This window comes from Leiobunum rupestre, chromosome 4 (genome assembly GCF_980474605.1).
Source record: "Leiobunum rupestre chromosome 4, qqLeiRupe1.1.hap1, whole genome shotgun sequence".
Taxonomy (NCBI): Eukaryota; Metazoa; Arthropoda; class Arachnida; order Opiliones; family Sclerosomatidae; genus Leiobunum; species Leiobunum rupestre.
In genome coordinates, this window is record NC_143387.1 from 65,086,010 (window position 1) to 65,111,368 (window position 25,359).

Sequence of the window (25,359 nt, forward strand, 5' to 3'; positions counted from 1 at the left end):
ACTAACAAAGATAAAAACTGTAATTTATTTCCTTTAAGAATATAGATAATACCTATCTAACGTCATTCAAACTTTAAGAAGATTAGAGATTGCTAAAATAGCTTAATTTAAAATATTAGGGGCTTAGATTTTGAAAGAGGTTAGCGTAGTTTCCATCTAGAATCAATGGCCAGTTACTTATTTTCATTGTTCTTTTTGCTTTCAATCGCAACTACATTAAAATCTAAGGATGTACCAGAATGCAGAGCAAAAGTATGCGTCTCGAATGATAGAGTGATTTTCTCTAACATCAAAGGGAAAGAAGAATTTTTCGAGTTAGTTAACCAGGTTCGTTTTAGCAACCAAAAAGTATGGGAATTTAGAAACTTTACCATTGATGGAAAGGCTGCCAAAGGTAGTTTACCAAGAAATAGTTTTCAACAGACGGAACTAAGGACCATAACCTTCCGGAACTTTTCATTAAAACATCTGTCAGAACCTAAATTAGAAAAAAACACTCTAGCTTTTGCGGGATTGGAAAATTCTTTGGAAGATTTAATTATAATTAACCCGTTAATGGGTGTTAAATGGAATTGGACCGAATTGGCAATATTGAAAAAGCTGAGAAGAATCATAATAACACACAGCGCATTTAATAATGAACCCTTTCTTGTTGGATTTAAAAATTTAAAAGGGGAATCCTTGGAACATTTGCAAATAACTGGAGGCTGCATGGAATCATTGGACGATGGTGAATTAAAGGACTTTAACTCCCTAGAATATTTGGATTTGCAAGGCAACAAAATAGGAAATATCAATAGAAACATTTTTCCGAAACCAACGAAATTGAAATATATCGATTTAAGGTAAGAATTAAATTTTACAGTAAATTTATTTACGCCAATTTTTCTAACTAAGATTCACTTTTTAGCAACAACGAAATTTTTTTTATAGAATCAGGTACTTTTTATCAGATGAATGATTTAAAAGTGGTTTCGCTCGAAAATAATAAACTTGAAAGATTAATTTCCACGTCATTCGATCTCGTTCCCAACCGGAAATATCTATTATTTGGTACAGTAACAGTTTACTTTAACTTTTATATCAATTAATCTCAATTTTGCGGTTTTCATTATAGGTAACATTATAATGTGTGATCATGGTTTAAAACATCTGCTTAACTATATAACGATAAACTTTGACGAGGAGCATAGGAAACTTCTTTGTGGCAAACCTACAGAAACTATGGCAGGAACGCCTATTTCTAGTCTACATGAAAGTGATTTACCTAAACAGATGCAATCAAGTGAACTTATCTACCTCCCAATCACATATATGCCTCTCGAAATTTGCGACGCAAATTCTTGGTATAATGTCACTCAGTGACAGAGTGGGTTTATCAAGTTGCAAAAAGTCCTTGAAACGTCTAGATACTTTTATACAAAACTGATAACTATCATTTTAAAAAAACCTTTGGTTTTAACAATCCTTATTATACACAATGCATATTTTTTTAAATACCCTCTTTTTTTTAGTATTATATAAAATATAAACATTTTTGTCTGTTTCAAAGAAATCCATTTCTTAACAAAATATCCCGCCTTATGTTTCCAGAACACAATTTAAATGACATTTAAAAGTATTAAAACATGCGGACACTAAATGCCCTCGCTGAATATTCCAACAGTAGAATTAAATCCCAAACTGCGAAATGACCTTTTCAAATTCTTTGCATTGCTTTGGTTATGAACCTATAATCAAAATGAAAATATAAAATTTGTATCACAATTAAGATAAAAGATAATTTACCAAAATTTTAGAATTCTCAGCGGTTTCAATTAAAGTTATTAATTGCTTGAATAGGTTAGTTGTTCTTGAAATAATCGAGCTTGTATCACAGGATGTCTATAAGGTAATGCAATTAAAGTGTATAGCCAAATAAAATTAATTTGAAGCAATGACGTACCTTTGGATCAACTTTACTATGTTCAATTTCATTTGTTAGCATTTCTAAGCGCCTCAAGAGGCTAGATAGTTCTACTAGAACTCTAAAATAAAAATAACGTCATTAAAAACCAAATCTTAATAAAATAAATTAAAGATTACTTCATGTTAGTTATTTCGCAAATTCCTCTTTTTAAGTTCTTGGTTAGAACTTGGATGTCAACAGTTTCGCTCTAAATTAAAATAAATTATTAGAATATAATCGATTATTTAATAATACACATGATTACGAAATTTACCTCTTCATTATGATTTAAAACTTGTAAGGTGTAACAGCAAATATCCTTTGAAATTTCTAGCAACAAGGGTGACCCAGAGAACCTATCAAGTTCCGCTAACAATTCCTTTGCTTGAACCTAGTAGAATTTTTTTTTAAATCTAAGCATCAAAAGTCTTTTCAATGTGAAAAAAGAATGTTAAATTAAACCATTAATTTCTTCTGTTTTTTAAAAAGCTCAGATGCGGATAATTTAGACATTTCTCGCATAAAATCTCTGAAAAAATTAAAAATGAGAACCATTGAATGAAATACGTTTGATTCAAATTCAACAAAACTTACAGACTCAGGCTGGAGAATATCTTCGATTCAGTATCATTCACGTCTTTTTGACTTATGACAGAACAAACAAATTCCAGCATGGAAGAAAAAGAATTTTTCTCAACCATTTCGTCAATGGTTAGCTCATTCAAAATATCTGAAATTCCAAATTCAGCTTTCGTTTCGTCTAAAGAAAAAAATTATTTTTATTCATTGTAATATCTAAAAAACAATATTTTATTATTTACTTTAAAGAAATTTTTTTTAATATTGAAAATTTTTTTAAATAAATTTTTTACCATCTAATTCAGACTCTGTTGTGGTATTATACAAATCTGATGATTTAACATCATTACAAAGTGATAAAATCCTTTCTATTTCTTTTTCAAGGTTATTAAGATAGAGCAACATTTTCTTTTTCACATCCTCATTCATAGGATCATCCATAAAAGTATTTTGGAAGAGATTAACACTCTTTATGGCTAAAATTTGATGTTATAAGTAATTTGGTAATAACAATCGGTTTAGACAACCTCTCACAACAAATAACTTGATTTGAAGCTAGTTTCAACGCCTTTTTTCCATTTAGACCTAATTTTGTCATGGAGAAGGCCTCCACAACCCGCAGAGTAATTTTGGCAAATGTAGTGACTTTCTGCGTGTGACTTTTCCATTGCACCATATCAGTTTGGTCAATCAATTCATCCTCCATTTCTCCCAAGACTGTTTTCACATTTGCATCTTTGGGAAAAAAATATATAAATATATTCCATAAACCTACAAGGAGACATACCGAGGTGTTTCTCACCATTTTTTTCAAACTCTGGACATTTTCAAAAAATTAAAAATTTTGGCTAAACAATTGGGTAAAATTGATAAAATTTTTCCCTTTACGCACTTTCAAGGTACATGAAGATCTACTTAACCCCAGAGTTTGAAAAATATTGTGGAGAAACCCCTCGGGATTTCTCCTTGTCAGTGTAGTTCAATTTCCAATATTACCAATTAGCTTTAGCATTTCAGAAGTGTCAGTAATGGTAAATACGTTGTTAAGGGTTAGTTTGAGAATGATATCCCATTCCTTCTTCACCAAATTTAGTTGGTGAATGGTAGCTACGTTATTAGGATCCTTGACATAATCCTCCAAACAAGATATTAAAGATTCATTGACAAATAACAATCTTTTGGAACAAACTGAAATCCACCATTTGGCTAAGGGCATTAGAGAAATTTTAATGATGAAGATTAAACAATTTAGACAAATTAAAATTACCAGTGTTAAATGTGCAGCAATTTAAAATGATTTCAATCACAAGACAAAGTTTTTCTATCATTTCACCCAAATTTTTTAAGTGATTCTGAAAATCTGCTTGAAACTGTTCTAAATTTCCGCTTTGGTTTTCTTTAACCACGTTAATAATGTTTTTCATAATTTTGCTTTCTTCTTTATGACAATTTATAGCAAAATCAAGCAAGATTCTCAAAATTGCCATATTGACTAATTTTTCCATGGTTTCCAACTCGTCTAAAATGATTTCAGAACACTCTATCTTTTTAACTATTTCTTCTTGCAAGTCCAGCAGCTAAATATTTTAAAAATTACACAGATATGTGAAAATAAATTCAGGAAATGGTTAAAATACCCTTTCCATGGATTCCATTATACGTTGATGCAAAGTTTTGTTGCATAGTGGAACCAACTTGAAACAGAACCAATGTAGAGCTATCAAATTCTTGGATAGCTTTTCCACATCAGGGTTTTTCCTTCGTATGGTTACTTCGTCTTGAATCTAAATAACATAATTAGTACTCATAAGGATAAGAGTAACTTTGATATTATTAATTAAACAAACCTCATCAATCAAGTCAATAAAACACGGAACTGAATCCGAAGTGGATCGATTATCTTCGCTGGTGTTGGATAAATTACAAGGAATCTTAAACACTAATGTTACCTCCGATACGAAAAATAAAATTGAATCGCAGCAAAATTTTCCACATTTCTATGAGTATCAAAATAATAAAAAAATCAAACCCTATTTTCTTTTTACACTTATGACATATTGAATATTTGGTTACCAAATATTTGTCATCGTCTTTAAGTCCTTGGTATTTGAATTTAAGTTCAGCAGTTTTAGACAGAGAAGAAAGGAGTCTAGCAATATTTTCAAAAAGAAGCAATAGTTTTCCTGAATTCGAATCAAATAACTGATTTGCATAAACAGATACTGATTCTTTAAAGGTTAAGATGGTACTGCACAAGTCCTGAAATTTGGATATAAATCATTTAACTTTTCAGAACAAATTATAAGATAACACATATTTACCTGAAAATTTTTAACTAAAAGTTCTGGACTATTTGTATTTAGAACCATAATGATACATTCTTTAACTTTTGACGCTAAAGTATTTATCTCCTTAGTTTGGACTTTTTCCCATAACAGGATAAGCTGAAGCCACGCTTTCATAATAGTTTTACAAGTGTCAATAACGGATTGGTGGTCTGAAGTGCTTTTTATGTCCCTCAATTTATGAACTTTGTCGTTTAAATCATTTTCAAACGTAGTAACCAAAGACAGAAAATCCTGCCAAAATAAAAGAAGTTAGAAGGTTAAAATGGAGCTCCTGAAATATTTCGCTGCAGCTGTTTACCTACCCGGTTGTTATCCATATTTCGACAAATATCATTATTTTTTAAGCTGGATGTTAAATGAGATAACACATCGGCGAAATCGTTTATACAATTTTCGGTTACAGTGTTTTTTTCGCAAGAAGATATAAAACTTTTCCCCTATGTCAAAAATAAAATACATGGCAAAGGCTTAAGGAATAAAACTCAACGAACTTGACGCAGTCAAAATTAAAATTTAAGCCATAAACTCACTTGTCTACAAACAGGTTGCAAATATCCCAACTTAACTTTGGAATTTAATACAGAATTAAAATATTCATTCATAATTTTAAGATAAATACTAGTTATTTCTGTATTTATTTACGTTCCAGGTTCAGCGAAAAACGGAATGCACGAAAATTCAAACATTTTCCCAAAATGAAACAACCAATGAGCAAACGAACCGAGCACTAAAGGCGAATAAAAACTTTCAAAGGTTATGGGAGGATGTTTGTAAAAGCAATCCACCCTCTGGAAAATGAATACACAAATGATAAAAAAAATAATATAAACTCAGAGAAGAATTTCTAAGTGTGCAACAACCTCAATTTCTGGTGGCATAGGAAGAAAAAAACAATATTGAAATAAGAATTTATTTAAATATCAAATGCACCACTGTAATTAAATAAATTACATTTTGGGCTTAACTCGAACAATAATTAATTTTTCTGTGTCTTCTTTTTGAGTACTTGCCCTTGACCAGAAAAAGCTGAAAATGAATCTTCAATTTTCTCAGAGTTTCCATTCTGGATACTCTTTGTCAAACGTATGAATCTAATTGTTCCAAATTCATAATCATAGTCCGGAATTCCACGTTTCGCAGCAATTTTCTGGGAGTTTGGTTCCACTTCTAAGTTTTTCTTTTTCCCATCCAATCTAACACCTTTTCCGGTGAAAGCCATGAAAGCATTTTCAATTTCTGCTTTATAGAGTTCCGCATTAGGATCATCTTCTTGCATAGGTTGTGAAGACTTTTTGGCACGCTCGGCTTTGAAATCTGGTTCCTTGTAGCCAACCGGAGGTGCAAATTCAACATTCATATCACACTCTATGATGGACACTGCCTTTCCAGGCTTGCATTCCAAGACGCAAAGTTCATATATCTTGTTATTATATTCTATAGCAATGACATCATTAGTTGTGAGGCAAGCAAAGTTTCTCAAGGCATTTTCCAGAACTGCTTTAGGGTTTGTGATGTCCAGAAAGTCCTCCGATTGTGGTTGAAATTTAGAGAACGTGGCAACTGGTAAAGTGGCACTTTCAATGTGCAATATTCCTCCTTCTTCAAGGAGAAGGTTCCTCATTAACCAATATGGCAGATACACTTTTCCTTCATCAGCTACAAATTCCAAGACACCGCAATGAGTAATTCTGTCAGCTTTTTTATTGGTCAACTTGAAAAGCATTGGATAAACAATGTTTAACCGTGTCAGCTGGTCTAACGCAGATGGAGGCATTATGATTTTTCCTCCACGTTCCACATCATGTCTTTCATTACCAGGCAACATAGAAACCGAGTAACACCGATATTGCGTGTTAAAAGGTCGGAGTGGCTCGTGAAACATGTTGAAAGGAAACATATTTTTAAGCAGAACCAGAATGTAATGTCTATAACGCTTCGGCTTAGTAGAAAAGTATTAAACAAAATTTAACGTCTAGAAAGCCTCGGCTTAGGTTAATTCACAAGAATAATAGTATTTACCCAACAATTTTAAACATAATACTGTGTAATTTACTTGGAAATCGTCTTACAATCACAAAAAGGCTATTTTTAAATTTTAATAACCAAAAACGCTGAAGCTTCGAATAACGTTTGTCATTCTATAGTTTTTGTTATAAATTTTATTATTGTTCCTAGATGTCGCCTCAATTTTTTTTTCTAGAATACAAAAACGCTACTAGATGTCGTTAGCGCTCATCACTTTAATTTATCATGAAAAATTGTAGAACAATCTTTAATGTAGCCCTGATAATAAAAATTCAAGATTTATAATAACCGTTTTTACATTAGTGTATAGTCATTATTAATAATATGAGTATTTAAAAAAAGCTAGTTTTATACCTAAAGTGGATCAAACATGAATAATCTTCAACTAAAACATTCCCCTAAGAAACCTTGGGAACATTTTATCGTCATTTCTAAAGGAAGAAGAAAAAAACTCTTGAAATCCCCCCGAGGCAAATCATAATGAACACCGGTTTCCGAAGCAAGTTTTAGTACTTTCGTAGTGATCTAGATAGGAAAATCAACTTCAGACGGGACTAAGTATGCCCTTAATACATGTGTTACAGTTGTTGTTCTACGCGAAGAAAAAAGTCAACTTTAAGGTCCTCTGCATTTTGGGTGAAAAAACGAAGATAAAGCATTTTTTTTCATTGGCATTCCGAGACGGCGGATTAAAAACTAGCTCGCGGAAAATTCGTATTTGGCGCTTCTACCACTACGGTAGTAGTATCGATCGGATTCGCGGATCCACACAAATCTGACGCAAGTGTTGCGTTAGCAATATGGGATTCTCCTAAAAACCGGATAGCGTTCTGGTGAGTCCACGTTTTCTTAAATTTCTCTGGCATATTTCCCTCTAAAATTTCATAATCCGTATAAATTACCTGATAACGAGACAATGACGTACTTTGTCATTTTAAATTCAGACGTATGTGTAGATATTTTCAACACATATACGACTAGAATAAAACCAAGCGCGGCGGTTTACCTTTGTAAAATTTTACGATTACCTTACACGCGTTGCAAGTTTTTTCAAACCCCATTTTTTAAAATAAAATTACACATTTTCAAATAATTTTAATTTTAATTTTTTTCGATAAATAAAATCTCCAATATGCAAAATTTTGGTCCACGTGTCTATCATAAGAATATCACTGTAATTTAGTTTCGCAAAATTTCCGATTTCTCAAAACATTTCCGATATCATTATCTTAGAGATAAAAATGTATGCATGGAGATATATTATTATGAATTATTATCTACGGATGGGGAAAAACGCCCTCTTCTCTGATTTTTTTTACCTAAAGGCGCCCGATATTTTATCTCTTTCCATATGTATGATTAAGAATTACCCCGGGGTGGGTATAAAGAATATACGTATGTATATAAATATATATAAGGACCGAATGCCAATGCGATCTACCCCAAAAAGCTAAAAATTCCGAGTTGGCGAGACAGACTTCCATGCAATCGGAAGTATCTCAATACTAATTTTCAGTGGTTTTAAATTTCAATGGTACAGAGAGCATCCTGTATTTGCAACAAGGTAGGTAATGTGATTCAAATACAAAATATATTTTGATTCCTAAAAGCTGGTTTACGTACGGGTGAGCCGAGCTATTTGGGGTATACCTAGAAATTATAAATGCGTATAAGTTTTCATTTTACTTGATATATTTAAAGGAATATTACCTCTGGCATTACTTTTGCCCCAAGTTTTAAACGGGTACCAATATTGCCCGCTCCCTCCTACGGCTTTTAACATTTTCGGCGCTCCTTAGTGGTTCATTGTGGAGGTAATACGTAACCTTGTTGCGATCGTCTGTAAAGAATTATTTTTTGCTACTCTTTCAAATGCTCGCGACGAAATTTCCTTTCGTGGCAATGGGGATGCTAACTAATGATGTTCCCGCTAGGTTCGTGACCGAGCTAGCGGTCCTCTAAGCAGACGACGGATAATTTCGGCATATAAAAGAACGCGTCGTCCGCTTAGAGGACCTCTAGCTTGGTCACGAACCTAGCGGGAACATCATTAGTTAACATCCCCATTGAACGATTTTGAAATGACGTTTTAGCGCGCGACACTACAGATATATGTTTTGGGCACACAGCCTTCTTTGCGTGCTTTTTTGACCATAACATGTAGAGGTATTTTCACGCGCAAAATGAATTTTAAAAGCCGTCAATTAAGCTTAAAAAGAAGTAATAATTTCCATATTTATGGTGGATCACCTAATTTCACATTTCGGCCACAAGGTATTTCCGTAGAGAATAAAACATACAAAATGGCGACCACGTCAAAACCTATGGAGTTAATACTATATTAGTTTGACGAAAAATCATCCAAAAGTGTTATAACGACAGTTTTGTACTTTGATTAAGTTAAAAATAAAATTAAACCGCTGTTGTACAATAAAACGGTTTTTAATTTTATTTTCAAGACAAATTATTATTAAAGAAATTACATTTCGTTTAGACAAATATTTAATTCTAGATGCTATAATTAAATTTTCATGTACGAATTTGTCGCTAATGTCGACAATTAATCTCCTTCGCAAGCTTATTTTATCTTGGAACCAAGGCTTTAGTAAAAATTTAAACGCCTTCAAAATGAAAAATTAGCAGTTCCGCAAAAAAGGATAAATTATTGTATCGGAACGTAAAATCGATGATTATCCTGCTAGTCCATCTGGTCCTCTTTAGTTGAGATAAAGTTTTTTCGTTCGTGTAGATGACGTGAATGCCCCTTCAAAAATGATCAAGGCAATAAACCATCGAAAATCATAAAAACAAAAATAATGTAAAAACGAAAAAAAGAAAACATAAGGTAAACGCGAAACGTTTTTCTTATTTCAGTTTTCCAGATTCTTGTTCTGGTGCCACATAAAGTACGAATTTTGCGAAGTCGTCATTTGAACTCCGGTCGTTTCAAGTTTCAACCACCTAATCTTTAACACAGAACTCTTTAAGCATTCAAAATGAGTCATTACGGAGCCGCGTCCATAATCAGGTGCCGACAGTTTCTTGAAAAGCCGGTTATTCGCTTGACCAGGTGCATCCCTAAGAATGACCGCTTTTCGTCCAACTCAGTTCGAACAGTCTACACATATCACCTTAATCACTTTCCCTCTATACGTAAGCAATCAATACTTTTTAGGACCAAAGTGGGTTGTTAAGAGAATTTTATATACTTTGACACCGATTTTTGTTCCGTGGTCACCAGGAAATAGCGACAAACGGCAGATCCAAACAACAGATGGCCGTCGAATGCCATGCGCGTATAGAAGTCAACTGAAGGACGCCCGCCGAATCGTGGTCAAGTTGGGATCGGCGGTCATCACGAGAGAAGACGAATGCGGATTGGCCTTGGGACGTTTGACCTCTATCGTGGAACAAGTATCTAACCTCCACAATTTAGGCCGAGACGTCCTCATGGTCACCAGCGGGGCAGTCGCTTTCGGAAAACAGAAACTAAGCGAAGAAATTCGAATGTCCATGTCCATGAGGCAAACGCTATCGAACAATAAAGACAACCCAAGAAACGTAAGCTCCTTTGACCATTTCCAACCCTTTTCAAACCTTCCCCGTAATCCCTCCACATCTTTCGTTTGGCAGATAGCGAGAATCACTCGAGTTCCCGACCCACGAGCGGCTGCGGCCGTTGGTCAGAGCGGACTTATGGCCCTGTACGAAGCCCTCTTTTCGCAGTACGGTATCAACATCGCCCAAGTATTGGTGACCAAACCAGACTTCTACAATCCCGAGAGCAGGATCAACTTGAAGAGCACGGTGCAGGAACTGTTGGGTCTTAATATCATTCCCGTGGTCAATACCAACGACACCGTGGTGCCACCAGCCTACGCCGACTTGGATCTAAATGGGGTAGCCAAGACACTTTCATCCCATCAACAAACGTTCCCCCAGAGTGTAGGGTTATCTTGCACTTTGCTTGTGTCCTGCATGTCCACCCAGTACCCGCATGGGCGCTTATACACCCCCAAATATAGCGCGCTTCCGAAACTAACCGTGAACACACCCCTCTAACCTTGATCGCGGCTTAACAGACGCTTGGTCTTAAATATAGGGATTACCCTTTAACAATCGTATCTCTCGAAAACAATCGTTTTTAGGAATTAAGTTTATCATTTCGAAATGCCAAGAGACAATTTTAAACTTTGACGGATTAAGAAATACCACGAGAAAAGAGGCGGATAGGACGTTCGAGAAAGTTATTACTGATAACGAAGAATAATAGGGAAGAAGAGTCATTTCTTATCAATCAGCGCGATACAGGCGCACGAAACTTAAAACTTTGAATTGATACTTGAACTTTCGCGTCTCTCTTATCAGGCAGGATTGTTGAACCACAGTCGAGGCTAAAATAGAGTCCAAGTAATCGGTCATCAAGATACGGACCACCGTGCCAAAAAGCAGTGATAATTATCCTTCTATGATTTTTAACCGCAATGACTCGTTAACGCGAATGTAGAAGAATAAGCCGTTGAGGCGATATCTTAGCGCGTAATTTCTATCTAGTGATCCTTGAAAGGTGTTAACTTTCTATTTTAAGGATAAGAGGGTAAACGAGTCACCCTTAAAAGAGGCCTATACAATACGTCAATGTATTTGTCTTCGTCAAAAATTGAACGTTGGCAAATATTTTGTTGTTATCTACCGAATTGACGCGTGCTAAATTCCAGGTTATTTGACAGGTGATAAGTATAAAGGACAATGACAGTTTGGCTGCCCATTTGGCCGTCGAAGTGGAAGCCGACCTACTTATCTTAATGTCCGACGTCGATGGCATCTACACGCTGCCACCCGAACAGGATGGAGCGCGGCTGCTAAGTACTTACTGCCCAAACACCAACGGGGGCATTACCTTCGGTGAGAAATCTAGAGTGGGACTCGGTGGAATGGAGGCCAAAGTAGGCTTGACATAATTAAACCTTAGCTTATACGGTCTTAATCTTAAAATGAACCGTAATGTAGGTGAGATCGGCGAGTTGGGCCTTAGAACGAGGGGTATCGGTGGTTATCTGCAACGGACTGGAGGAAAAGTCTATCACGAGGATTATGGAAGGAAAGAGAGTCGGTACCTTCTTCACGGACCACAAGAACACGTCCATTCCCGTGGAGGTTTTAGCGGATAACGGTACGATTGCCATAGGCAAATGTAATACGGTACTTTCTTCAGAGATAGTAAAGAAACAAACTATTGTCTTCGACAGCTCGCATAGGAAGCAGAAAATTGCAAAGTCTAACATCCACGCAACGCGGCGACGTTATCAACCGATTAGCGGACTTGCTGATAACGAAGCAAGACTGGATTATGCAAGCCAACCATAAAGATCTTAAAATCGCCGAAGAAACTGGTACGATTCTAGGAAATTGGTCTTAAAATTCAAAAGAAAAGTTCTTAAGCGTATCCATAACGTCACAGGTTTGGCCAAGCCATTACTGTCCAGGTTGTCTTTGAACCCTTCCAAGCTACAGACGCTGTCCGATGGACTGAAGCAAATCGCCCTAGACGCGCAGACCGTCGTCGGCCGAGTTTTGCGAAGGACCAAAGTGGCCGAAGGAATGGACCTCAAACAAGTCACGGTGCCTTTGGGCGTCCTCATGGTCATTTTCGAATCTCGCCCCGATTGTTTACCTCAGGTACGAACGTGGTTACTCGAAATTTCCGATCCAATCGCTCCTTATTAAATAAGAAACTTCGTAATATCAGGTGGCTGCTTTGGCGATGGGTACCGCCAACGGACTCCTTCTCAAAGGAGGCAAAGAAGCCGCGCACAGTAACAAAATACTACATCAGCTGACGCAAGAAGCTCTCAGTCATTATGACGCGTCCGACGCCGTGGCATTGGTAAGATAAGCGTTATTTTTAAATAGATACTAAGCGGTAGTATTTTATGTATCTCCTACTAATGAAGTAGCCATCGCACTATACTACTCGTGTTATTCGCTTAAATTTACCTTTGTAGGCTCTCTCCGATTTTTCCAAATGCGTTTAGAGTGAAATACGTCATATAGTGGCTTCTTTATCATACTATTAAATCGGGAAAATACGGTTTAAAAATCAGTAAATATCCCTAAGGAATGTAATTTGTACATTTTACATTGTTAAGTTTGGTTTCCATTAGCCGGGTTTAGCCCGCGTAATCAGGGCCGGACTTAGAGATCCTGGGCCCATAGGCAGATAAGATAAGGAGTCTGGGCCCCCTTTTCACGCGCTGTATCCGTGGAACTAGGCTGTGCCTGAATTTCCCGGATTCAGCGTAGAAGTCTGGGCTCTACGGTTATATTACTAAATAAAAGTTCTTAACAATCGTCGACTAAATATGTTATAATTATGCAACATTGCGATTTAAGGCTGCGTCCGTAAACTGCCGGGCAGAAATTTGGTAATTTTAAAACAAAATCTTCTACCTAGGAATTTCTCCAATACAAATTACGATTGATATTATAGATGTATGCCTTCGAATACAGTAATTACGATCACTGGAGGGCCACTTCCAAGGATGGGCCCCTAGGCCACGGTCTAGGTTGGCCTAGGCGGAAATACGGCACTGCGCGTAATAATGTACTTTTTTAACGCGCGTAAAAATGTTTGTACGTGCCAAAGTTGAGTGACGCGACGTTACGCGTGCTGGTGGAAACTAAGCATTAGGGGTGGAGCCATGGAGCGAGAAACTACTATCCTGGAGAAGAAAAGCAGGCCTAGTAGAGGGTCGAAACCTATGGATGAACGGAATAACTATATAACTTTATAAAAATTCCGTAATGGCTGTCCTAAAATATGAGTCGCTAAAAGCCTACGAACCAGGCGTAACGTCTGCAGCCTCAAGTTGATTTTCGTGCCACACTTCGAACAATCGGCCCTTGCTAGAGGTATCGTATTTACCTCTCCAGAAGTAGTTTCTTCCTCCATGGTGGAGCTGTATATTTTAAGTCGTGAAGCGGTGTACACATCCGCTGTTTGGCGGGAAATTCGAACTCAGCGAAGGTGCATGTTTCGTTTATTACGACCAAGGTTGATACTTCCCTCGGAAAAAGATATAAAATTATAGTAGTTTGAACTAGTTAATAAAAAAAAACATGAAAGCATTTTAAAAATTGGGTTTCAAACACGATTGAATACAAACATTACTTATGCACCAAAAGGTTGGAAACCGCGAAGACGTCAGCGAGCTATTGGAGCTGGAAGGACACATAGATTTGATCATTCCTCGAGGATCCAGTCAGTTGGTTCGCTCCATTCAAGAACAAAGCAAAGGAATTCCCGTTCTGGGCCACAGCGAGGGTGTCTGCCACGTCTACATCGACAGCGACGCCGATTTGCAAATGGCCATGAAAATTAGTAAGACAGATGTTCCATATATTTTATGGTTAGAAACTCAATCGGCTATTGATAGCAAACTAATACCCAATAAAGAGTTGTTCTAACAATTGATCAAAAGAAAATTGTACGTACAACCATAAATTTCGGGAGCAACAGCATTAGACTCTGGTATCACCCTCGCGTGCTTAAGGTAAAGTTCGTCTATTTTTTAATAACAAAATTTAAACTGATGACGTTCGTCTCCGTGAAAGAGGTTAAAAAAATCGAAGGTAGACAAACTTTCGCTACAAAGTATTCGAAACTGGGGCTTAGAATCTCTGAAGTCTTGTACAGTGGTGTATTGGTAAAAACATAGGTTTCGGCTCGTATATGTGATGCGTACGTGATGCTTAAATAGTCGCACGTTCTCAAAGCCGACTTCTCAGCCGTCTGGGAGAAACGTGCGCCGGCTCCAAGACCTCAGTGGTCGCACATTCTTATGTATTTGAATTCGTTCGTGGTAATTGAACTAATCTCCACTAAATGTACCTGTTTTTTTTCCACGGAAAGCTTTTCAGGCGAAACCATTCCAATTCGTAAAGACTTCACTCATTTCGCAAAATGGGGGGAAGGGGGCACATTTAATTGAAACTATGCATAAAATATAATCAATGAAGTGGAAAAGAAACCTTAAGTTAAAAACTTGTAAAGAAATCAATCATGTAGGTTATTTTGCATTTCTTTGGGTTCTAAGTTCGTTTTAAAATTAAACTAAGATTGGCTTATTATAATTGTCTTAAGGGGGGGGGGGGGGGCATACCCTTTTGTCCTACCTGTTAGAAAAGCCTCTACCGAAACAGAGCATCGACCTTTATAATTAAATTTCAAGTTTGAAATTCCCTCTAATGAAAGTGAATAATAGAATTAGAAGGGATAATTAAAAATGTCGGCATCTTTTCTTCTCTCCGCCAATGCAGTTCGAGACTCCAAATGCGATTACCCAGCCGCCTGCAACGCCATGGAAACGCTGCTAATTCATAGACGCCTCTTCGAACAGGACTTTTTCGTACAAGTCTGCAACGAATTGAAGAAAGAAGGGGTGAGTGTTGACAATAGCATGGACTCATTAACTAAATAATAACATATAATATTGGGGTAGCATTTGCTGCTAACCAGATTACGGGTTTTCTTCGTTTTCAAATTATTTCCGTCGATTTTCGGTTCAATTTTTATTCAAATCTGGAAGTTAATATCCAATCTATCGTTAACCTCGCTAGCAGACGCGAAACCTCCGAGGTCAATCTCCCCCCTTTCCCCGGTTTCGAATCACTATTTTCAGTTTGCCTATAAGAAGCTTCACTGTGAGGCGAATTGCGTTTTCCATTTGGCTGCGCTAGATTACTAAGATTAGCTCTGAATCCGGCTCTGACAAAATGGAACATGTTTAAAGATTCGGAGACTTTATTGCTAAAAAGCAACACGCGAAAAAATTACTCTGAGCAGAGCGGGCGCGTGGAAACACTTGAAACTTGGTCTGAGCGCGATCTCGAACAGTTGATCTGTCGAAATCGGCAGTTCGCTTTCGAGCGATCTCGGAGCGCTCGACAACAATAAATGAAACACGCGAAAATTGATCCGTGCAGATCCGAGCACTCTAATGGAACATGGTAAAGGCGGCCACACACATGTCGCGAAGCGAGCGGCGCGACGCGACGCGAAATTAGAAAAAAATCCTAGTTTCATACACGCTTCGCTTCCTGAACGCAGCCTAGGAAACCGATGTCACCGATTAGTAATCGGTGAGTCCGATGAGCGCTGCTGAACGTACCCCTAGTTTTACTAGTTTCACGAAGCGGTCAACTCCAGTAGCTCATAAGCAGCTGAAAATTCGTCTGCTAAGCAGACGCTTTACGCTTTATACTAGCAAATCTTTTGCTTAGTGAGCTTCTGGCGTTGCTAGCTACGTGGCTCTATGTAAACTGAGCAGACTTAATGGAAGACACTTTCGCCGCTAATGGGGTGACAGAACTAGAGACCGCTTGGTTTTCGTTTTAAAAACCCATGTCCTCAATTAATATTACTAATGGATTAAATATACGTTGTCGAGACTACCAATGGATTAAATACACGTTGTCGAGACTACCAATGGATTAAATACACGTTGTCGAGACTACCAATGGATTAAATACACGTTGTCGAGACTACCAATGGATTAAATACACGTTGTCGAGACTACCAATGGATTAAATACACGTTGTCGAGACTACCAATGGATTAAATACACGTTGTCGAGACTACGAATGGATTAAATACATGTTGTCGAGACTACCAATGGATTAAATACATGTTGTCGAGACTACCAATGGGATAAATACATGTGGTCGAGACTACCAATGGGATAAATACATGTGGTCGAGACTACCAATGGGATAAATACATGTGGTCGAGACTACCAATGGGATAAATACAAGTTTTCGAGACTACCAATGGAATAAATACTCGTTGTCGAGATTACCAATGGAATAAATACTCGTTGTCGAGATTACCAATGGAATAAATACTCGTTGTCGAGATTACCAATGGAATAAATACTCGTTGTCGAGATTACCAATGGAATAAATACTCGTTGTCGAGATTACCAATGTAATAAATACTAGTTGTCGAGACTACCAATGGAATAAATACTCGTTGTCGGGACTACCAATGGAATAAATACTCGTTGTCGAGACTACCAATGGAATAAATACTCGTTGTCGGGACTACCAATGGAATAAATACTCGTTGTCGAGACTACCAATGGAATAAATACTCGTTGTCGAGACTACCAATGGAATAAATACTCGTCGTCGAGACTACCAATGGAATAAATACTCGTCGTCGAGACTACCAATGGAATAAATACTCGTCGTCGAGACTACCAATGGAATAAATACTCGTCGTCGAGACTACCAATGGAATAAATACTCGTCGTCGAGACTACCAATGGAATAAATACTCGTCGTCGAGACTACCATTGGAATAAATACTCGTTGTCGAGACTACCATTGGAATAAATACTCGTTGTCGAGACAACCAATGGAATAAATACTCGTTGTCGAGACTACCATTGGAATAAATACTCGTTGTCGAGACTACCATTGGAATAAATACTCGTCGTCGAGACTACCAATGGAATAAATACTCGTCGTCGAGACTACCAATGGAATAAATACTCGTTGTCGAGACTACCAATGGAATAAATACTCGTTGTCGAGACTACCAATGGAATAAATACTCGTTGTCGAGACTACCAATGGAATAAATACTCGTTGTCGAGACTACCAATGGAATAAATACTCGTTGTCGAGACTACCAATGGAATAAATACGCCGTATTCTTAAGCTTGTTTTCCACTAGCGCGCGTCATAATGTTATTTTCTTAACGCGCGTAAAAACGTTTGAACGTTTCAAAGCTGAGAAACGCGTCGTTGCGCGCGCCAGTGGAAAACAAGCTTTAGAGGACCTTTAGCTTGGTCACACCACTATCGTCGAAAGCAACTTTAGAGATTTCCATTAGATCATGACAACAGTCGCGTTTTAAAATTGATCAACCGACAAAGATTTCAATAAAAACGCGTCTCTCGCCCATAGAAATAGATAAAACCAAGATTTCGCTTATTGGGCATTTTCGAAATGTAGCTTGATTTATCATATTTTGCTGACCCCCTCTACTTTTCACGGTCCACGATAAATCGCGGATTGCTTGGGTCTTCGGGGGAATATTTTTGGAATCCCGGCCTAAATCCTTCTTATTTGACGCAGGTAAAAATCTACGCCGGCCCTCGTCTCTCTAAAATGCTGACGTTCGGGCCCCCACCAGCTAAATCCATGAAAACGGAATACGGCAGTTTAGAGTGCGCCATCGAGATTGTGGACAACATGGAGGAAGCCATCGGCCATATCAACACTTTCGGAAGCGCTCACACCGACGTCATTGTCACCGAAAACCGTAAGCGTCTTTCCTATTTTATCAGCGCGACCTACTTTGAAAATGATTAGGCGCCTACTTCCCATCCTCGCAATCCAGCTTCGATGCAGACGTATTTTGATCTCTGATCCGGGATTTATTTTCACACTTTTTCTCCCTCTTGTTATTCCCACCAGAGGACGCCGCCAGCTTTTTCCTGGGATCCGTGGACAGCGCCTGCGTTTTCCATAATTGTAGTTCCAGATTCGCTGACGGCTTCAGATTTGGTTTAGGTAAAAAAAAAAAATTATAATACTGATTTTTTTTAGTATGAACGTTCATAATTACGGTGGATAAACGAATTTGATTTATCTTCCACAAGGTTTAAAGGGTAACAAAGTCATTTGTAAATTCGACCCGAATTTCAGGTAGTTCCTTCCCTTTGTACCTCGTGGTAGCATATCCCATTTATGATCATTTGGAATTTTGCAAGCTCTATTTCCGGAATGCAAACGGCTCTGTGGCCAATTAACAGAAGCTAGGTGTGATTGTCGCTAGTGACGTTAAAACCAGTCGTAGCAGACGATTTTTCTATTTAGTTTCTACTTCCTTTACGCGATAAATCTTGAAAATAGCGTTTGCAATAGACGATAAATTGGTGGTGTTGCTGAGTAAGCTTAGACAAACGAATGGAACCGAATCATACGCAAAAACGTCATTCTTTAAACTATGTCGCCCACCAGCGCTCCTACTGAGATAATCACTAAACCTTTCCTCCCAAATACAAAGCACAGTCGTGAAAACGTTAGATGAAGAGCTATTAAGCCTTATGTCATTCGCCTATATTGCGCACGTTTAATATTTGGGTGGAAATCTTTCCAATATCGAACACCGTAGCGCTACAAGCGCCGCTACTCTAAAAGAACCTAACGCGAAATCTATATTCGGGTCCAGTAGTGTTTACCCAAGAAATAATCTGACTAACCAATTATAAGCTTTGTTAAACCTTGGTCTAATTATTGTAACCTAGATCACTACCTAACAGCGTCGATGTAGCACTATCGTATATACGCAGATATGGTTACGCATTTTATCGCAAGTAGAGAGGTGTTAATCAGCTTTTTGAACTTTAGGGGAAACGAAACGTACCTGTACAAAGATAAACCATTCTCAAGTATTAACAAAGACAATACGCGTTTTTGACCAGAGGGACTTTTCGAATTTCGGAGCATTGGGACGATAGCGACATCTGTTGATAACATAAACACGTACTGAAACTATTAAGTCAAGAATGCATTCAGTTACCTAAAAATATGGGATAGTAACATTAGCCTCTGGTACCGCCCTGTCATTCTTTGTGGCCAAAATGTTCTGCTTTTTAATAATAAAACGTAAACGTAGATGGCGATTGTTTGTGTGGAAGAGCGTCACCAAAAATCGAACTGACGAATTTGGTTAGGAAGTGTGGGTGAGGGGGTTGAGGCGGGTGGGGGCGACTTATAACTTCTCAGTTACTTAAATGCATTGTTAATTAAGTCCTTTTTAATTTCACCGTTTACTATATTACTTTAATAGTTCTAGTTGATATTATTATTAAATAAATATTATTTCTTACCCATTTGGCTGAAAAGGAAAGTCTGGCGTTTTCGGTGTATTTCAACGATAATAATCTGAATCTGGCAACAACGCTACCTTTTTAACCGTCTGAGAAACCTTTGCCTGGCAGCGCTGTTTATTCATGTGGAAAATGGCGGAAGTTTTCCAGCCGTAATTGCTCCCTAGCTGGTCGTCTGTTTTTTTGATTCAGTGGCGTATAACCGTATAGGTGCACTAGGTGGGCTCCTACCGAGTCCTAAGACCATATCGTGTCGAGGGGCCTCAAAATCAAATAGCAAAAAATGTATAAAATTAAAATTAATTAAAATAAATTTAAAATATATATAAAATATCTTTTAAAGGGCCTCAAAGGACCATAAAAATTAAAAAAGTATAAATTAACTTAGAGGGCTTTATAACAAAATACACCTAGGGCCTCAAAGGAACATTAAATAAAAAACAAAAAACAAAATAAATTTAGAGGGCTTTATAACAATGAGGTGTAGGCTATTATTTCTGCTCAAAAGTGAGCATTCTTTTTGACTTTTACAAATTTTAAAAGAATGTTAAATTGAGGAGGCTATACTGGGGCCCCTGATATAATAATCTGCCTCGAGTGATCATTTTTAATAAATTGAGGAGGCTATACTGGGGCCCCTGATATAATAATCTGCCTCGAGTGATCATTTTATAAAATTGAGGAGGCTATACTGGGGCCCCTGATATAATAATCTGCCTCGAGTGATCATTTTTAATAAATTGAGGAGGCTATACTGGGGCCCCTGATATAATAATCTGCCTCGAGTGATCATTTTTAATAAATTGAGGAGGCTATACTGGGGCCCCTGATATAATAATCTGCCTCGAGTGATCATTTTTAATTATCGGGACTATGTCAATGGTTTTTAGAAATAACATTCAAGTTAGACTTTCATCCAATTTATCGATTATTTATTTTCTTTTGATCAGGAGCGGAAGTTGGCATTAGTACCAGTAGAATTCACGCTCGTGGACCCGTCGGCATGGAGGGTCTCTTGACCACGAAATGGCTGATGGAAGGGTCAGGGAACGTTGTGTCAGAGTTCAGTGAAAATGGAACCATGAAATACGTTCACGAACAGCTTGCCACGACGAACTGATCTTAACATTTAAAATTACAAGTGCCAAAACGAAAAATGTTTCACCAAATATTATTGAAACAAACGATAAGTCTAGAATTTTGCAGTTCGAATTTTCAAATTCTTAATTCGTTAAAAAGAACACGCCTTAAGTTGTGTTAAAAAATATATTTTTCTATAAAACCAAACTAGAGAAACGCAAACGATTTTGTGGTATTTATTAAGTTCAACGTGCATTTTCTGCCCCAAATTTGTAAATAAAGTATTTTTTCCTAAAACATTTTCTTGTTTATTATTGTTAATAATGAGATCAATAAACACTGATAATTCTACCAATATTTTAATTCAAATGAACTAGGGATACACCGATATGGGTACAGCCGCTATATCGGCTATTCGTGGCCGATATTAACCAAGTCATCTATCATAACGGTAGTGTATATGATCAAATCATTGTAAAAGACGTTTCAGTGCACTGTCATACCATCTCTGGTTATTCCATGGTGTGAGGAAATAGTAAAAGATTTTTCGATTTTTACTTGTCTGAAACTTTAGCCGTTGTAGCTTCAAAGTATTTTGAACCTGGTCTACATAGTTGTTTGTCTTCAGTAGCTGAACTAGTGTTGCGTTTAGTTAATACCCTTGTTGGTAGAATAAATACCAATAAAAACGTGTTTTGTTCTCAAATTTCAAAATAAATACATGTAGCTTCACAAACTAAGCGAGTGTTAATGATAGTCTATTTTACATAATACAATTCAATAATTTCTTATGATTTTTCCGAAATAAGGGTCAGTTTTGATGATTTTTCATTAAGCCTTTGTGTCAAGCAAAAACTAGCTAACGAAGGAGATTTTTTGCTGTCGTTATCTATATACCAAACCCTTTGCGGCGTAATGTGAACGTAACAAGGCTGATAATTTTTTAGGAGTCAATGAGGATTTCAGGGCTTTAAAGAGCGATTGAATTTAAAAACGGTTAACTGCTGCTAACGAAGGGAACAGCAGTATATCCATGAACAGTCAAACATACGGGAGCAGGGATTTCCTCTAGACTCTTGGTCTCTGGTTCGTCTTCTCTTTATATCTACATAGTGTGTTGTCTACGATTGTACAGATGGAGTGATTTTAAATCGAGAGGTTAATGGCGTAGGGATAACTTTCCAAAAGCAGCGTGGGTGAAAGTTACCCTACGGACGGTTCTAAAACCCCGATAAAAAAATTAATTTCCTATCCATTCATAATCACGGGCCATGTGTTTATATTTCAGTGGCAAGCAATATCCCTTGACCTTGGTACTGAAGCTGCAGAAAACACGTTGAAGGACTTATAGAAAGTTTATTTAATTTCGAATGCTTTTAGAGTGCCCAAAATAGAAACGAATCTCGTCTTAAAACCCTCTGCTTTTCAAACAATTTCTCGCGAAAGTTCGTAACGTATCGGTTAGTCCGTCTACGACGCTCGGTTTTCTGTAAAGGCTGAAGGTTAAGACGAAAACGGTGCGGAGTTGCGGCGGGGTTTGAAAAGGAAATTTCGATGACAGTATCCGTAAACAATCTTATTATGTCAGTCAACGTCGTACTAATGAGGCTTAACTAAGCCTAATGGCTTGCCAAAACAAACTGACTCGTCTATAGAACGTCCAATGCCGCCTACACTAAATAAAGGCGTTTTCACATTTTCACTACAAAGCCTGGTTTTCACCAGGGTAAAAATGTTACGACCGCGAGCGACGCAAAAATCTCCCGTTAGGCCTAATACAATTTTTTTTGCGTCGAACGTCACCCTCAAAGCAATTTTGCCCTACGACGCAAAAAAATCTCCGTTAGGCCTAATACAATTGTTCTGCATCCCCGTCACAGCGTTTTTGATCTAGTGAGTATTAAGCGTTCAAACCTTTTGCTGTTCATTGGGCCCAATCAATTGAACTATAAACTGTGATTTGAAATTCTTTAAGAAAAAGACTTACTTTTTGGTGGAGCTGAATTGAAAATGTCTTTAGTAATCTAAAGCATAATTGACGAGAGCCACCGTTGAACTAGAGCGATAAGTGAAAAGTTAAACTTTTTTAGGCAAAAATATGCTTTATAAGGGGATTTTTTTTTATATTCGCCTCACCGAAGTACCGTGTTTTTTTTACCAATAAAACTTATAGTTCCATCAAAAACAATGGCTATTTACTTCTTCGTGTGTTATGTACCTTAGTAATGTAAACTTACTTGACGCGTTAATTGTATGAAAATATCTAGGCTGGTCACTTGGAATGTCTAAAGATCCACTACCACCGTGCTGCAAAATCTAAGAGACTCACTGGGAAAATTGACTTACCAGAAAATGAAGGACACTCAGTTGGAAAATAAGACTTACCAGAAAATGAAGGACACTTACTCGGAAAATAAGACTTACCAGAAAATGAAGAACACTCACTTGGAAATTAGACTTACCAGAAAATGAAGGACACTCAGTTGGAAAATAAGACTTACCAGAAAATGAAGGACACTTACTCGGAAAATAAGACTTACCAGAAAATGAAGAACACTCACTTGGAAATTAGACTTACCAGAAAATGAAGGACACTCAGTTGGAAAATAAGACTTACCAGAAAATGAAGGACACTTACTCGGAAAATAAGACTTACCAGAAAATGAAGAACACTCACTTGGAAATTAGACTTACCAGAAAATTAAGGACACTCACATTGTCAGTAGGAAAGAAAAACTTACCACTTTTACCAGAAAATAAAGGACACTCAGTCGAAAAATAAAAATTACCAGAAAATGAAGACCGGAAAATAGACTTAGCAGAAAATTAATTTAAGAAATCACGATTAGTTCTCACAGTGAATAACTTGTATAATTCAACATGTTCTGCCTAGAATCACCTAAATAAATGGTTTACGTGATTTTAGCTTAGCGCGTCGCGAGCGAAAATCTCCATTGTAAACCACGCCTAGCCTGGTTCACACATCTCCTTCGAAACAGGTAAGTCCTATTTTGCGGAAAGAATATTTTGCATACTTTTGCAAAACTAGTGCGAACTGGCAATTTTCAAGAATAGCGCCCCCTCCTACATATTTGTTTTGATTGTGCCATAATATAGTATTTTTCGCAAGGAATCTATTGCCGTAAAAATATTTTTTCGGAAATGAATACTTAAGGGGATATAGTTAATTAAAATTATCCAAATACTATACACTGGCGCCTGACGGCACCGCGCACTCACTTCGCTCGAGCGCTGGGGGCGCGCGGCGCCTCCCCAACCCCATACTAAAAAATGTCATGGTGAGACACTTTTAAAATTAGATATGTAAGTTAAGGTTCTTCTCGGAAAAATTTAAACTAAGTGTCTACAAGTTGAAATAATAAAAATTAATGGATCGTACAAACATTTGATTTGGCCAGGTTTTATTAAATGAAATTAAAACACTAAAATATATAAAACAATACTTATAAACTGTTAACAGTCCTAAAACAAATGACTTCTTTAGTCCCTCGATGGATGGCTTGAAAACGCGCACATTTCTGTCGCGCACCAGACTTGACCGAGGAAGCCCATACGCGGACGGTCGCGGTTATTGGCCGGCGATGCCGATACGATGACCCGACTCACTTTTCGCGGTCTCGCGAAAAAACATTCCTTGACCTCTCGCTCGCTTCCCTCGTCCACTCTGTTCCTCCGCTTTCCTCTCTTCGAGACCAAGTTGTCGTGCGTATTGCACCACACTCGAAATATCCCGAAAACCCCAGCGTCCAGCGGATGCCAAGCGCGTATTGCACCACGGGAGCAATACCATTGAAATCTTGGAAAGGTTTATAAATCAGGAAAAACCCAATATTCCGAAAGGAAACGCAACAAGCCGAAAGAGTTTAAATAAAAATATAATATATTGTAAAATATGTTACAAATCTCCCCGACTGAGTTTGAAGCGACCTCGCGACAATAAAATGTGGGAAGTCAGACAAGGATCCCCAAAAGGTAAAAAAAATAACACACACACAAGGTAACAAAGCGGATAAAACAAACGAAGGTTCCAAATTATTTACAAGAGCTCATATCGAAAACAATAAAAATAGCAATTAAACAAGACCGTACGATAAAAGGTACGTTAGCCAAAGATAAACATTAAGACAATTATACACCAAAGAATAACGACGGACACAAATTCAGGGTAGTAATAAAAATATAATACAATGTGGAATTAACTATGTTAACTTCCTAACCCGTCCCATAAGGGGATTTCTGGGTCGTAACACACGCGAGGGGGAATGTCCATCGCTAGTGTGACTAAACAGGCTCGCCGCGCTGTTAGAACGACTAAGATCGGCTGTCGGCGCGACAACCAAAGCTGCAGGGTCGGCATTACGCGCGACAAAAGATTTCAACTCTCTAATATGAAAGGTACCCTTAAGAATTTTAGCACCGTCCAAGCGTTTGAGTTTATAAGTAAGGGGAGACAGT

General features: G+C 37.5%; 4 protein-coding genes across 7 annotated transcripts; 2 read left to right on the forward strand and 2 right to left on the reverse strand.

Annotated features, from left to right (window-relative positions):
- The first annotated feature begins 41 nt into the window (after positions 1–41).
- LOC149948776 (uncharacterized) lies at positions 42–1,425 on the forward strand. The gene is made up of 3 exons (XM_090173910.1): positions 42–845; positions 911–1,053; positions 1,118–1,425. The coding sequence occupies exons 1-3, from the start codon at positions 166–168 to the stop codon at positions 1,363–1,365; spliced, it is 1,071 nt and encodes a 356-aa protein (XP_090030036.1). The 5' UTR covers positions 42–165; the 3' UTR covers positions 1,366–1,425.
- Positions 1,426–1,541: 116 nt separating this feature from the next.
- Positions 1,542–5,630, reverse strand: LOC149948777 (uncharacterized). Of its 2 annotated transcripts, XM_090173907.1 has the most exons (17): positions 5,406–5,630; positions 5,178–5,312; positions 4,849–5,106; positions 4,601–4,786; positions 4,375–4,524; positions 4,165–4,311; positions 3,795–4,104; positions 3,524–3,733; positions 3,062–3,262; positions 2,821–3,003; positions 2,543–2,708; positions 2,411–2,477; positions 2,223–2,339; positions 2,086–2,156; positions 1,946–2,027; positions 1,789–1,884; positions 1,542–1,730 (listed from the first exon to the last, which is right to left on the reverse strand). In XM_090173907.1, exons 1-17 carry the CDS (start codon positions 5,475–5,477, stop codon positions 1,638–1,640), a joined length of 2,544 nt encoding a protein of 847 aa, XP_090030033.1. In that variant the 5' UTR covers positions 5,478–5,630; the 3' UTR covers positions 1,542–1,637. The 2 variants fall into 2 exon arrangements, with proteins under 2 accessions (XP_090030033.1, XP_090030034.1); XM_090173908.1 differs by lacking the exon at positions 5,406–5,630 and having other exon boundaries at positions 5,174–5,312.
- A 141-nt stretch (positions 5,631–5,771) lies between these two features.
- Ufd1 (ubiquitin fusion-degradation 1-like) lies at positions 5,772–7,020 on the reverse strand. The gene has a single exon (XM_090172521.1). The coding sequence runs from the start codon at positions 6,770–6,772 to the stop codon at positions 5,852–5,854; it is 921 nt and encodes a 306-aa protein (XP_090028647.1). The 5' UTR covers positions 6,773–7,020; the 3' UTR covers positions 5,772–5,851.
- A 568-nt stretch (positions 7,021–7,588) lies between these two features.
- P5CS (Delta[1]-pyrroline-5-carboxylate synthase) lies at positions 7,589–21,180 on the forward strand. Of its 3 annotated transcripts, none has more exons than XM_090173911.1 (14): positions 7,589–7,733; positions 9,775–10,053; positions 10,142–10,461; positions 10,534–10,845; positions 11,631–11,846; positions 11,911–12,073; positions 12,150–12,293; positions 12,362–12,579; positions 12,650–12,787; positions 14,086–14,281; positions 15,220–15,341; positions 18,044–18,230; positions 18,386–18,481; positions 20,754–21,180. In XM_090173911.1, the coding sequence occupies exons 2-14, from the start codon at positions 9,897–9,899 to the stop codon at positions 20,921–20,923; spliced, it is 2,439 nt and encodes an 812-aa protein (XP_090030037.1). In that variant the 5' UTR covers positions 7,589–7,733; positions 9,775–9,896; the 3' UTR covers positions 20,924–21,180. The 3 variants fall into 3 exon arrangements, with proteins under 3 accessions (XP_090030037.1, XP_090030040.1, XP_090030038.1); XM_090173914.1 differs by having other exon boundaries at positions 7,591–7,733; positions 10,534–10,800; XM_090173912.1 differs by lacking the exon at positions 7,589–7,733 and adding an exon at positions 8,318–8,464.
- The last annotated feature ends 4,179 nt before the right edge of the window (positions 21,181–25,359 follow it).